At 42.3% G+C, this 13,629-nt stretch overlaps 1 protein-coding gene across 1 annotated transcript; it reads right to left on the bottom strand.

Moving 5' to 3' along the window:
- Nucleotides 1-1,552: 1,552 nt before the first annotated feature.
- On the bottom strand, nucleotides 1,553-10,124 carry LOC311063105 (G-protein coupled receptor family C group 6 member A-like). Its single transcript, XM_084082317.1, has 6 exons — nucleotides 9,938-10,124; nucleotides 9,252-9,549; nucleotides 7,039-7,881; nucleotides 5,154-5,378; nucleotides 4,676-4,793; nucleotides 1,553-3,618 (listed from the first exon to the last, which is right to left on the bottom strand). The coding sequence occupies exons 1-6, from the start codon at nucleotides 10,087-10,089 to the stop codon at nucleotides 2,453-2,455; spliced, it is 2,802 nt and encodes a 933-aa protein (XP_083938443.1). The 5' UTR covers nucleotides 10,090-10,124; the 3' UTR covers nucleotides 1,553-2,452.
- Between the last annotated feature and the right edge of the window lie 3,505 nt (nucleotides 10,125-13,629).

Below are 13,629 nucleotides of genomic sequence, written 5' to 3'. Positions count from 1 at the left end.
TGCTCCATAAACGGCAGTGACATCAAAGAAACTGAGGAATTCATGTACCTTGGATCGTATGTAGTCAGTAGCAGAAAGGACCTCCTGACAAGGAAAGGTCAGGCCTGGAGTGCTTGCAATAAGCTACATCAAATATGGCAGTCAGACATCTCAAGAGCTACCAAGATCAACCTTTTCAAAGCCTGTGTGGAAAGTATCCTTTTGTATGGTGCCGAAACATGGACAATGAATAAGGAGCTACGGGATCGTCTGGACGGAACATACACACACACAAGACTCCTCATGCGTGTCCAGAACCTTTCATGGAGGAACCATCCCACTAAAGCTCAGATTTATGGTGGCATCCCTTCCATCTCAGCTGTTGTGGAACAAAGAAGACTCCGCTTTGCTGGACATTGTCACAGAGCAAAAGACCAGGTCATTTCAGATATTCTTCTGTGGAGACTACCCTGCCCATCAAGAGGAACCAGACCACTCACATTTCCAGATGTTCTGAGTAGGGATACAGGACTGACTGTGAATGAACTTGGGGTGGCAATGAGCAACAGAGACCAGTGGAAGCAGCTTGTGTCGCAGATCTCGAGGGCACTCAAATGATGATGATGATGATGAAGGATACCAGGTAAATAATGAACAATCTAAAAACATCTAAATAACATGCTATCTAATTTACATTTTTAACATTGTGATCATTGTGAAGTAACAAAAACATGAGAACAAATGACCAGGGTATGTCATTGTTCTCATGTTTTTGTTACTTAGGCATGTTTTTCTCATTGGTTTAACTTCTTGCTGGTGAAATAGGTTAAATAAAACTGTTCATTTTGCTGGGCCCCCCTGGAACTCCGCTTTAGAAGGACAATATCAGTCACCAGAAGCAATGTTTTCAATGAGTCTAAGATTCATTAGAATAGAATAGACTTTATTTGCCATTTGCACAAGTGCATAGGAAATGTTGGAGCTCAGCTCCCAGGGTCAGCATTTAAAAAAGACAGAAAATACAGACAAGACAGAGAAAACATACATCCCACAATCCTACATCCTATTCCTAGTACCTACCATACTCTTTAAAAGGCAACTAGAATAAAGAAGTACTTCATAGTCTGTGCAAACTGTGCAAATAATAGTGCAATTCATCTTACGATCTGTTCTGATTCAGTTCATCTGTCATATTGACTACCGTCCTTAATGTCCTCGGGCGCACAATGGCAGGAAAAACATGTTAAAAAAGGGTGTTGTGTGGGCGGAGATGGTCTCTGGCCTTTTAACTTGTTAAAAAATAAGAAAATGTCAAACGTGTCGTTGCCATGGAGGTCATGATGATTGACATAGAACTCGTTTTGAATGAACAGTAGATGGCGCCATAGATCAAGCATCAACCCCCACAATATTATGTTCTGTTCAGAGCATGCACACACATGTTCACACTTAATTACTGTAACACAGGGGTCATCAACGTTTTTCATGCCAAGGACGCCTTAGCTGAGAGAGAGATGAAGCAGGGACCCCCCCCCCCCCCCCCGCCCACTACATATTGTATATCATTGTGCTGCAGAAACCTTTTCATATATTTCATAGATTCATAGACTTGTTTGACCACATTATCATCAGTGTTGGATTCATAGGAGTGTTCAGACATTTAACCACTTAAACTGTCAATACTTAGTAACCTTGACCTTTCACTCTGTACTTGGTCAGCTCTTTTTCCCTCTACACCAAACGTCTTTGCCGAAAATAGCACATCTACAAGCTCACAACGGCGCGAGGCGTTGCAAGCTTGTAGATCTGCTATTTTTGGATAATGTTCCCCCCAAAATAGGGATGTGAGGATTCAAGTAGTTAATGTAAAAAATACAGCTGAAGACAATTAAGTCATTGACTGGAAATGAAACCTGTTTGTGGTCAAAACAGTATACCAATGTTCAATCTTATGCATACATACAGTATACATGCACATTAGCAAGCACAAACAAACCAAATAGTTTGGCAGAGAATGGCAGAGAAAACGGAATGCCAGCAACACTTCCAAAATAAAGACTCTTTAGGTGCACAGCCTCCCGGTGAGGCTAAATATTTTTTTGTAAAGGACATTACAGTGTGCTGGCTTCTTGACTGTAGTTCACCTGTGGTAGAATGTGGCTGGACGACCCATGTGTATAAAATGTGATGAATGCATGCTATGTTAACAACTTAAACCCTATACACTTCATTGACCGGGGTTAATATGATTTTATGTCCATGGAAATAATGTATAATTTGTATAGTATAAAAAACATAAGTGAAATAAATAAATAAAAAGCTGTGTATTTCACAAAATAATGTATTGGTATTTACAAATTTAACTCCAAAAGTTAATGTTCAGCATGGACTGTTAAGTCTGTTAAGAATTCAGAATTGCAACAAAAGACTGGTGTGTAAAGATTTGCTACCAGGACAAGCCACTGCCAAATAATTATATACATGCCACATTTTGAGAATACAATTCTGAGCAGGACATACTCCTACGTCTCTTCCTAAGGTTGCCTGTGGAAACCTCTGGCCTAGCAGGGCTTGGATCTCCTAGTGTTCCTAATTTCACTGAACCAGAGGGATAGCCAGATCGCTCTGTTGCAGAACGGATGCATATGTCTTTATATGTCTCTAAGCCTGTGTTTGGGTTCTCTGGGTCTGTTTCTAAATCTGGGTTTGGAATGGGAAGTGAAGGACTGGCGGTGACAACATGCCACCTCCTCAGAATCCTCTCCAGTGTGTCACCTTGTGGCCTGAAGAGTGCCTCGTAGCACCTGGGTAAGAAATGACAGAAGATGACGCCATAGTTGGACACTAAGATGGCCGAGGCCTGCACAGCGGAGGCCTCTTCTGTCTTGATGATATAGATGGGGATGAAGCACACCCACACAAACAGGTACATCAGCATGCTGAAGATGATGTAGCCGGTCTCACTGAACTCATGGGGAACCTTCCTGCCCTTGAAAGCCAGGAGGAAGCCAACCAAAGCAAGCAGGGCTATGTAGCTCAACATGATACCAAAACCTATGAACGTTTTGCCTACGTGACACTGGATGATTATCTCAAGGCTCTGTGGTGATGGAGTGGTGTCATCAACGTCAGGACTATCGAAGACCAGCCAGAGGATGCAGATGACTCCCTGGATAGCGGTCACAATGCTGATGATTAGAGGCGGCCTATAGAGTTTATTTAGTCGCTTGTGTCTCAGCTGACCAAAGGGCAGGAAGGCCAGGAATGTACGGTAAGCCTTGACTAGGATGCAGGAGACACAAAGGGTGAAGCCCATGGCATACATGATCTGCCGAGCCCGGCACAGGTGGACAATGGGCTTGTCAATGAAGCATATGACGCTGGCAAAGCTCACCGCCAGGCCACTCATCATCGTGCAGGACATTCTCACCTCGGCTCGCTTCATGGGAGGTGAATTTCTGTGCACCAAAAAGATGATAAAGATCACCAGCAGCAGCAATACGCCAAAGGCCGCGGACACCACAAGGGCAATGGAATGAGGATCTCTCCACCTCAAATAGGTCCTCACTATTGGTTCACAATGGTCCCAGCCCTTCTCGGATGACGTTCCATTAGGACACTTTTGACAGTCATTACGATCTGCAGGAGGATTGGGGGTTAGATGAGATTAGGCTAGATTACAATTAAAACAGGTGAATCTAGAGAATAGTAAAACAAAAAAAACAAAAAACATAAAAGAAAAAATGTTGGCAGAGGTTATTACCTCTGCCAACTAAAGCCTGATTTATACTTGGTTCTTGTGTGGGTGTCGCACATTGAAAATAGCAGATCCACAATCTCACAGTACGTCACACGCAACTAAATATAACTAAGACTTGTGTTGGACACAGGTTATGTTTTTGCCCCATTCTGTTAGCTCTTTTATTTGGTTGTTAGCAAATAACAGACAAGCCACGTTTCCATGAAACCTTGCAGGAATGATCAATAGGTTGCTTTTCCCCGAGGAGGTGATTGGCTTTTGGGTCGAAAAGTTAAAATGTCAAGTTCAATCAATGTCGATGTCTGTCTGTTAGTAAAATAACACGAGAACGGATGGACGGATTTTCATTAAATATCATGTTAATGATCAGTTGGCTGCCTCAAAGAAAGCACATCCACTTTGTTCAGATGCGTTGGGCAGTGATAAATGAAACAATCGTGGCACGGTAAGAATGTCACTCTTGATGAAGGTCCAGAAGGACCGAAACATCATGTCAATATTTAAATAAAACGGATGCTGCTGAGCAAGAGCAGTGTGCAGGATTTTGGTTCGTTAATTTTGTTCATGATTGTTTCATAGGTTAGAAAAGGTCAAAGGTCAAGGTCACAATCAATGCAAGGTCAAAATGACAATCACTCAACTCTTGAAATTATCTTAATACTAATTGTATAGTTATGGTGGAGGTCTGCACTCTACTGAGTGCAATCTTTCTAATTTCATAAGCCTTTGCAATTATGTTTTTAATACAATTAAAGTCTTGTCATACCATGTTACAAATGTGGGTGAATTAGCATAGGAATGAGCCCAGATGCATATCAATTGTACATTGTGTGACCTGTAGTGTAAGTGTTAAGCGACGTGCGCGTGACGTCTTTAAAATAGCGTCCCTAGATTCACCAATACAACACTGGAAAAGACTATTTTTTTATAGCATACCTGAGCCATTAGAATAGGTTCCCTCCACACATTCAATGCAGCTGTAACAGCAGGACACATTGAAGATCTTCTTCACAAAACCACGGTGACAGGATTCTGAGCATCTAGACTCAGGAATCTGAAAGTGAGACAGCAAATTTAAGCAATTTTAAAGGAGTTATTGTTTTGAACTGTGATCCAAAGTTTGCATTGACAAGAATAAGAAACAGTTCACTCAATCACTGTTGGACAGTGTATGAATTGTCATTTAAGTCTCTGCATATCACTCTGAAGCACAAACATGTACTGTACTGTCAGAGAGGTCAAAGCACATAGCGCTTTGACTTGAAGTGTTCAGTGCCGTGCTCATGAGCAATTCATTCAGGATGGGAAAGTATATACAGTACTTTCAACACTTTGCTATAGAATAAAAAAGTTACTGACATGAAAGAATGGGGCTACCGTTTTCTGAATATAACTGTCCATTTTGTTGTCTTACCGTGTTATTTGTCGTTGAAAGCCAATTTATTTTGATGTCTCCATCAAGCTCAATTTGTTCATCTAGTGCATGGTAGATCCCAATTCTTTTAAAGTTTCTCCGGTCTCCACTCTTATCCCACATTATGAGATCATAACCATTGACAAAGTCGCCATTTTTGTCAAAAAAATATCTCTGGTTGTCCCCTGGTAGCGTGAAATGCGTCCTTTTCAATTCCTCAAGAAGCTGCAAGAAACACATGGAATTTAGTCACTTTGTAACAGTACAAATGTATCAATAATCAATATTCTAGGAACAGCAATATATTAGAGGCTGGATCATGACATTTCAACCCTTGCATTTCGTAGTAATTACTTTAATTTGCAACTACTAGACCATACCCGGTGAAGGGCGCCCTTCACCATACCCGGTGAAGGGCGCGCGTCCCCTCGTATATATATAAAAATTTGCTATATAAAAGAGCAAAATAGGCTTGCTATTTTCTGTTGCCCTGCAGCAGGCTTGAGTATATTTTTGATGGCATTTTACACCACTAACAACATTAATCAGAGAATCACACGTCTTTGTCACAACTCGTGTTTTGTCTTTTTTAACCAACACAGTACAAAGTACTGGACACACAGATGACACACAGGTCATAGATGACTCAGGTCATAAACCTGGAAATACAGGAAAATAAACATTGTTTTACCATATATTCATAGCATATATGATTCACAATTAAACAGCAGGTAATGTAGCACAGTCTATCACAGTAGAACCGAAATAGCAGAAAATGACTACAATACCCATGAGGCATTCTGAACCATGAGCCAACAACGCGTCGCCCCAGCTACCATTAAGTTACAGTGTCCAAGTTACAATACACAAAATACACCAAAATAATACTTTTCAATGGACTACTTGGGTAGCACTGATAATATTAACCACAGTAAGGTTCATAAAGTGTGTTGATGAAACGTTTACATTGTTGATTAAGTCACGATGACGACGTTAGCATTAGCGTTAGCCGCATGCTAGCGCCAAACGTCCGTTAGCTTAGCATCACGCTAACGGCTCATAGTAACTTGGTTTGGCTAATAAACATTAATCCCAACTAACGGCAACACAGTAATGGATGTAAACATACACAGACATGCTTTGGACATTATTATCAGGTTGCATGTTGGTGGTATGGGGTTCGTTTGGTTTGGCCTCGTTTTCATGGACCTCGTTGCTTGTTTCTCTCGCGAAACCTGTGGCCATGTTTCCCATTGAACCCGGAAAAAAACCCTACGTCCGCTGCCACTACTGCTCCCGGTTTGGCTACAATGGGAAACATGGCCACAGGCTGACTAAATAAGCGATTTAAACGGGTAGTTTCGCTGGCGACCTAAAATATTATGCAGCCGACCAAACCTTAAACATCCGTGCGGTTTAGAATCTACCATTAGTTTTGGGATACGATGTATACAAAAGGGTAAACAGCGGAGCCTTGGCGGACGTTCGCCCGATCCTGGAAGAGAACGACATAGAACCGTTCTTTATGGAGCTAATGTGCATCGTGTGTGGGGAAACAAATCTGGAGTGTTTACTTTCCACAGCAGAGAGTGGGCGGGGTCTATGGTGTAGCGTCGGCGTCGGTGTTGCCATGTCCGCCGATTGTAAGCGCTTTAGGGCCAATGTTGGTGTTATAGGGTTCGTTTGGTTTGGCCTCGTTTTCATAGACCTCGCTGCTTGTTTCTCTCGCGAAACCTGGCACACAACGACGCATGCGCAGTTTGATCGGAGTCCCAGGACTCCATCCACCCACCCACCGTCAGGTTACTAGAATTATAGTAGGATATATACAGTATACTGAACATATTTATTTTTGCTCATAAGTTTTCTCCATGTTCATGCTTACCTTCCATGGTGGGAAATCTTTCTCCCCAGGACAAGAGGTGTTGCTACAATTAAGAAGGCTCTTAAGGGCATTGGCTATGGCCCATACAGCCACTCCATAGTTGTAGGATTCACTTGTGTCCAGATTGTTTATAAGGAAGTCATCATTAGCGTCTAGGTAATTTGTGTAACTGCATGCAGCATCAGATTTTATTTTCAGGAGATCGGGTGTGGGACAGTAGGATGGAGGTTGCTTCACAGAACACTCTGGGGTGCAGTTGAACCTCAGACTCTTGTACTGTTTGATGAAGTTGTTGTACCCCCCAGGGCTGGCTGTCATGTTCCTCAGGTAGTCATCGAAGGTGTCTTTGTGGCGCGCCACAAACGCGAAACCGAGGATGTCCCCGACCTGATTGATGCCATCCATATGCGCCAAAGGGCGGTTCCTTGACCAGGCATCGCTGGCAATCCAGGTTCTTTTAACATTGTTCAGGATCATCTCCTTGAAAAGGTCCTCAACAAGTTTGCCCTTGAGGATGAGCAGTACTACCTGGGCACTGGAGGAACGGATCTTCTCCGCCACTTCCTTGATTCGCTGCGTGCTGTTCTCATGGTCCAGATTGTGGGGAACAATCTCCTGGTAGGCCGTGCACACATCCATTTCATCAGCATCCCGGAGGAAGCTCTGGAAGGCTGCCTTTCCATAGTCATCGTCTCCATACACAACCCCTACCCAGTTCCACTTGAAACGAGCCATGAGTTTGGCAAGCGCTTTCGTTTGGTGCACGTCGCTGGGGATGGTGCGCAAGAAACTTGGGTAGCGCCACTTATCACTCAGTGCGGGTGAAGATGAGGAGCAGCTTATCTGATAAAATCAGGAGAAAAAACAGCAACATTTAAATGAAAATTGGTGTTCCGTTTTTCTCTGAAAAACAAATTCATATAATGGTAGACACATTAATGATCAACGTGCTCCTTGTTGTGAGTCACGGGGACCCAAGATAGAATCCAATTCCTGTCATGTCTCACACATCTGCCCTCAGGGTTTTTAGGCTAAGTTATGGGCTGCACTGTGAATTTGATTGAGTTCCTCCTTACAAACACTAATTTAGATTTGGGGCATAAGTGTAGTTAGGTCCCTTTCTCTGTTGTGTAACACACCACTGGGTGTGTAATGTTACTCTATTTTTGTTTTCTTTCTCTCTGAGTTGTAAATATTCTTTAAAATGTTAATGTATTCACCTCTAGGGGAACACACAAATTAAAGTTCTACTAATACTGTGAAAATACACCATAGTAATACGGCAGTAGCAGTAGGTAGGCTCTCCTGGCACACGTGCCATTACTGTATTCTCATCCATCCAGTATCTGCCAGCTCCTAATCTGCGCCTGCATGACCTCAGCCTGAGGTCATGCAGGCGCAGATTATACATTTTACTTCTGCATTTCTGCCTCTACCAGCACCCACCCTGCTCGTAAAGAGACAATAACTGACACACCCTCAGAGAGAGAGAGAGAGAGAGAGAGAGAGAGAGAGAGAGAGAGAGAGAGAGAGAGAGAGAGAGAGAGCATATACTGCAAGCAGGACAGGTTTGCAAATAGTAGTACGGGACGCAGAAACACGCCGTGCAACAACCCCTTTTTTTAAGCAGGAGCACGCGTACGCACATGCATATATATTTATATATATCTATACATATGACAAATAAACCTGAACTTGAACTTGAACTTGATTTAACAACCCTTAAATTCACACCTCAACAAAGTTTACAAAGGCTGGCGACTGCCAGGTGTCACACCAGCATGAATTAACATAGGAATGAGCCTATGTTGGTTGGTTTGCTCCCCAAAATGATTTCCCCCTTTCTTGCATCTCTATCACCTGCCTCCAATATGCAGACTCACAACAAGTTAAACTATTCTGAGGGCAGGAAAAGAGTTCATATTGAAATTAAGGTAGATTCATTCCACTCATGATACAATTTCAAATGTTTTACATGAATACTATATTTTATCTTCCATTTGTACCTTTACACTTATTTTCTTTATATTTTGTGTGTGTATATCTTACATCCTCATCGGGGGCTGAGCCCACCTAAATATCAAAACTACAGCATCAGACACTAGACCAGGATACTCCTATACAGCTATGCAGGTGTGCAATGTACAACAGATATCATATTTTCAGGGAATTGCATTTCTTGATCACAATATGTCCATAAACGTGTAACTTACTTGAGGGATCATATAGGCTCCGAGTAGCTTAGCTACAGCAATGGACACTTCAGAGTACCGTGCTCCTATGATGACCTTCACGGGTGGCCTGAACTCAGTGTAGTCACACTGAATGCTCAGAGAGCCATTGACCGCCAGCATGCGCTCCACGTTTCTCAAGGCTTTGGTAGCATCGGAACAAGTGTCACACATCATGTATCCAAGACGCACACCCGGTGAACCCAGGAAACCAGAAGCGTTGATCTCTTCAATGGTGTGAATGATAGCCAAGGATCTTACAAATGGCACCAAATCAAAACTGGGAAAAGATTCATTGAAATTAGTGATAAAATAAGAGTTCTTCATTCTTCATTTATTATTCATTTATTGACCAAATCCATTATATAAAAACTCTATGGACAATTGTATATTATTATAATTATAATTCACTACAACAGTGGTTCTCAAAGTGGGATCTGGGCTCCCTCTTTGATCCCTTTTTTTGAAAAGATTCATGTAAATGTTAAATCTTCTCTTTTGGGTCCCTGGCACAAAATACTTTCAGATGGGGGTCTGTGCCCCAAATAGATATGCATTCTGGGGTCCTTGACATGAAAATGTTTGAGAACTATCACTGCACTGCAGTAACAATCTGGCACTAACATTCTTTACTAAATTATATACATTTTACAACATCTTTCCCTTACCTTGTACAGGTGAAGCTGTCAGGCCGTGTTCGATTATTAAGAGACTCTACTTTGGCGTGGCATGGCATCAACACCCCAATAATTACGTCTCCCGGTAAATGAGCACCACAAGTGTCCATTTCAAGATCACAGCTGCCCACGCTTCTTAGCATGCTGCTCAGCAGCAGCACGACTAGGCTGGAGAATAGTGAGAACAGCATTTTGAGTGTCAATGAAAACATTCCCTCGAGGCTCCTTATAACGCATGTTATGGTATTTGGGAGGTGGCATATTCTTCTCACGCAGAATAAACAAACAAAACTTTGGAAGTTCCCCCCCATCCTTCTGTGATTTACGGGATTTACCGGAAGTTAGTTTCGCTCAGATGATTACATATCTCCGCCTTCCAATCAGATAGACAGATTTCTCGTAAAGTCTGGCTACAAGTTGGCAAACCTGCAGAGCAAGCCAGCTGTTTAATCCGATGTGATAGGGTAGCCTATTTTGTTTTCTATGTCCTGTTATTTAATACCACTAAGTAGATTCTAAGTATGCCTAAAAGTAGCACGCACAATCATAATCCATGGAAACCCACTATCCACAGCCTCCTTCTCCAACCTAAAAGTTAGCTCACCTCTGATCAAAGTTAGGTATCTGCGCATTAAACTATTGTGACACTTCATGCATTCAATTAAAATCCTCCATTAATCACTCATCATGTAGGCCTACATATCTTTTTTGTCTCTCAAACTTCCTTGTTCCAGTGTTCCATTGGCATTTTATACTTCCGTGAGAAGCATTTAACATTCTTTCTCATCAACAACAAAGAACAGGAGAACTGTTGCGCCTTTCTTTGTCCTTTTGGTGAAGATTAACTGCAGGTGCCGTGGTCTCAAAAAACATAAAGGTAAACTGACTGAGGGAGACTCGCTCTCTGCATGGATGTTGAGGAACAAACTCCTTAGACAAGACTTAAAGAAAAAACATTTTCTTTATTTTAAGATGCCCATAATGTGCTCAGTGCTCAGTGAATTAAAAAAGCAAACGTTTCCGTCCTCCCAGGACCTTCGTCAGTGCTACAATGTAATTCTCATCAACAACAAAACACCTGGTAGAACTTGATTTGATCTCTTTCTGTATAACACTGTCCTTTGAAAAGCCAGCAATCTCTATAAAAGCCATGATGTATAATACGATTTTTGCTTTTGCTTTGGAAGCACTGTCTGTCATGATTAGACTCAATTAATATTATCCAAAATATTTAGATCTTTTTTGGGGTGATTAAGTGGCTCAGAAGTTAATGCAGACCTACTATTGTTTTAAAATGTACAGCACATTGGAATAGACCCTATGACACATTAGGAGTCCATTTAGTATACATTTAGGGCTAGGCCAATGTGTTTTTGGTAAAATTATTATTTTGCATGTTTGTGGCAAAAATGAAATATTAATGAAAATGTCCATCACGAGTTGCCATGGTGATGACCCCTGGATTCTAATGATGAAGAAAGACCAGAAAGAAGGGGCAAACCTTTTTTGACCCAATGTTGTTTGGTGGAATCTTCTTGAAACATAATCACACGCTAAATTATGTATTAAATAGTTCTATATTCCCATAGTAATCATTGCAATATCGTTGTTTGTTCAGTAACAGGGGTATCCCAGGTCGGGATACCAATTTAATCCAATCAGGAGAGAGAACTCATACAGCATAAACGTGAAATTCAAAGTGATGAAACAACGGATTGACAGACAAATGTGGAAGATATAAGAACAATATAAAGACTAGACGCGTCGCAATTCTGGGAAATTGCAAAGTGTGGTTGCGCCGACGCCGGTCGCGGGTCGCGGCCGCTGGGACTCGAGGAATACGCCTGGAGGAATATTAGTTGGGTCATTTATGGCACTTCCGTGACCGTGGAGAGCGAAGGTCCGTTTCTCAATGGATTTGTCATCTAGGAGGGTTATTAAACAAATTTAGCCGGGGTGTATTTTTTTAAACGGCGGGGAAAATTTGTGGGAGACCAAAATCCAAAATGGCTGCCGTGAAAATGAACTTTTTAATGGTTTGACCTACAATGATGCACAATACATGGTTTCAGAGCTTATTTTGGTCAAGGAATACATATATGGTGTTTATATAATGATTTGACCTATTGTCGACCTTCAAATGCAAGATGGCTGCCAATTATGAGCTCCAAAAGGGAGTTTTTTCGAAATCGTCACAGAGCCTTCATATTAGGCTCAAATGAAAGCTCTGCTCATTATGAGTTGAATAATATACAGTATAAGTACACAGAAGTAATCTCTGAGGTCAATAAAGTCAATGTTTGTGTGTAAACAGCAGTTGCTGATTTGCGGTTTCCCATTAAATAGGGTAGGCTACTGAGAATATGGTGTCCAGTTCATCCCATCACATTTTCATAATGAACCAAAAATAAATTAGCTCTATAGCCTAACATAAAATAGTATTCTGTATGCAAAGCTAGAAAGGTTAGTTGCTTGAGGTGAATTTAAAGGTCAACTCATTTGTCACCCTTATTTTGTAGTATTGCTCCCAGTGTTTCCTGTCTGTCTAGTTACTTTTACCTGCCTTGTCTAACCAGTCTTGTGATTTTGTCAGTGTTTCCACCTGTGTCCTCCTAGTCCCCCAGCCTATCCCAGTGTTGATTGTCAGTTGAGTTCACCTGTGTCCTGTTAATCCCTGTATATTTAAGCCCTGTGTTTGCACTGTGGTCTTGTTGGTCTGTAGTCATGTGAGGTGAGGTTTTTAGTTGTTGTTCTTTGTGCTCAAGAATCTTGGACATTAGAGCGTCTGCTATTCCAGATCCCTTGAATCGCTTGTAGATGGCATAGATGTAGGACATCAACTGGTGGAAAGTTACGAGGATTGGGAGGATGTCCTTGAACATTTCTGGATTCTCCGCCTTGAGCTGAGTGAACGTCTTGTAGGTAGGCAGGTGACCAACAAGAAAGGAGAATGGAATATTCTTCTGCCGCATGGCCTCCACATGTTTCACTATTACTGTATGTCATTCACCACTGACTTGCTTGGAGGTTCATTGTATGTTGTGTGGTAATTAGGCATGCTCTTGTTGGGTGGTGGATGACAGCAGGACTGGGCACCACTGTATCCTGGAACTCGCTGCTCTTCAGGTGGTGGTCTTCTGCCATGATTGTCTACACGAGACAGTGCATGTATTACAGAGCGAGCACGCTGCGGAGCTGACCCATCCACTGGTGGATCTACCCTGGGACAAGCAGGTGACTCACTCTTGCTACCAGGGGGGGCATCTGTACTGGCAAACCTTTGTCAGTTCCGCACACTTCTGCTTTAGCTGTGCAGAGATTTTCTTCTTCTTGGTGAGCGTTTCAGCAGTCTCTTCGCCTGGTTTCTTTTCATAGCTCTCTGGCTGCATGTACATGACATTTGTTCGGTGGACTCGTGTAGAGTCACCTGTCATAGTGTCAATCTTGAAGTCGTCATTGTCGATGATCACGATAGCTGGCTTGCTGTCTGCGATCTCGTGTGGGCAGGTTGCTGATGCCTCCACATCCATCAGAGCCCAATGGTCATAGAGGAGCAGTGTGTCTGCAAAGCTGATGCAGACACCGCTTTTGTGCAGAGTGTCTACCAGATCTTTACTCCTTGTCATGCCATGGACATTTACTCCCAGGTTGATAGCAGAGCTCCGCAGTGTGCTCGCTCTGTG

This window comes from Gymnoscopelus microlampas (assembly GCF_963454915.1).
Source record: "Gymnoscopelus microlampas genome assembly, chromosome: 16".
NCBI classification, from domain to species: Eukaryota; Metazoa; Chordata; class Actinopteri; order Myctophiformes; family Myctophidae; genus Gymnoscopelus; species Gymnoscopelus microlampas.
The sequence above is the reverse complement of the archived record's forward strand: the minus strand, read 5'-3'. Positions and strand labels throughout refer to the sequence as shown.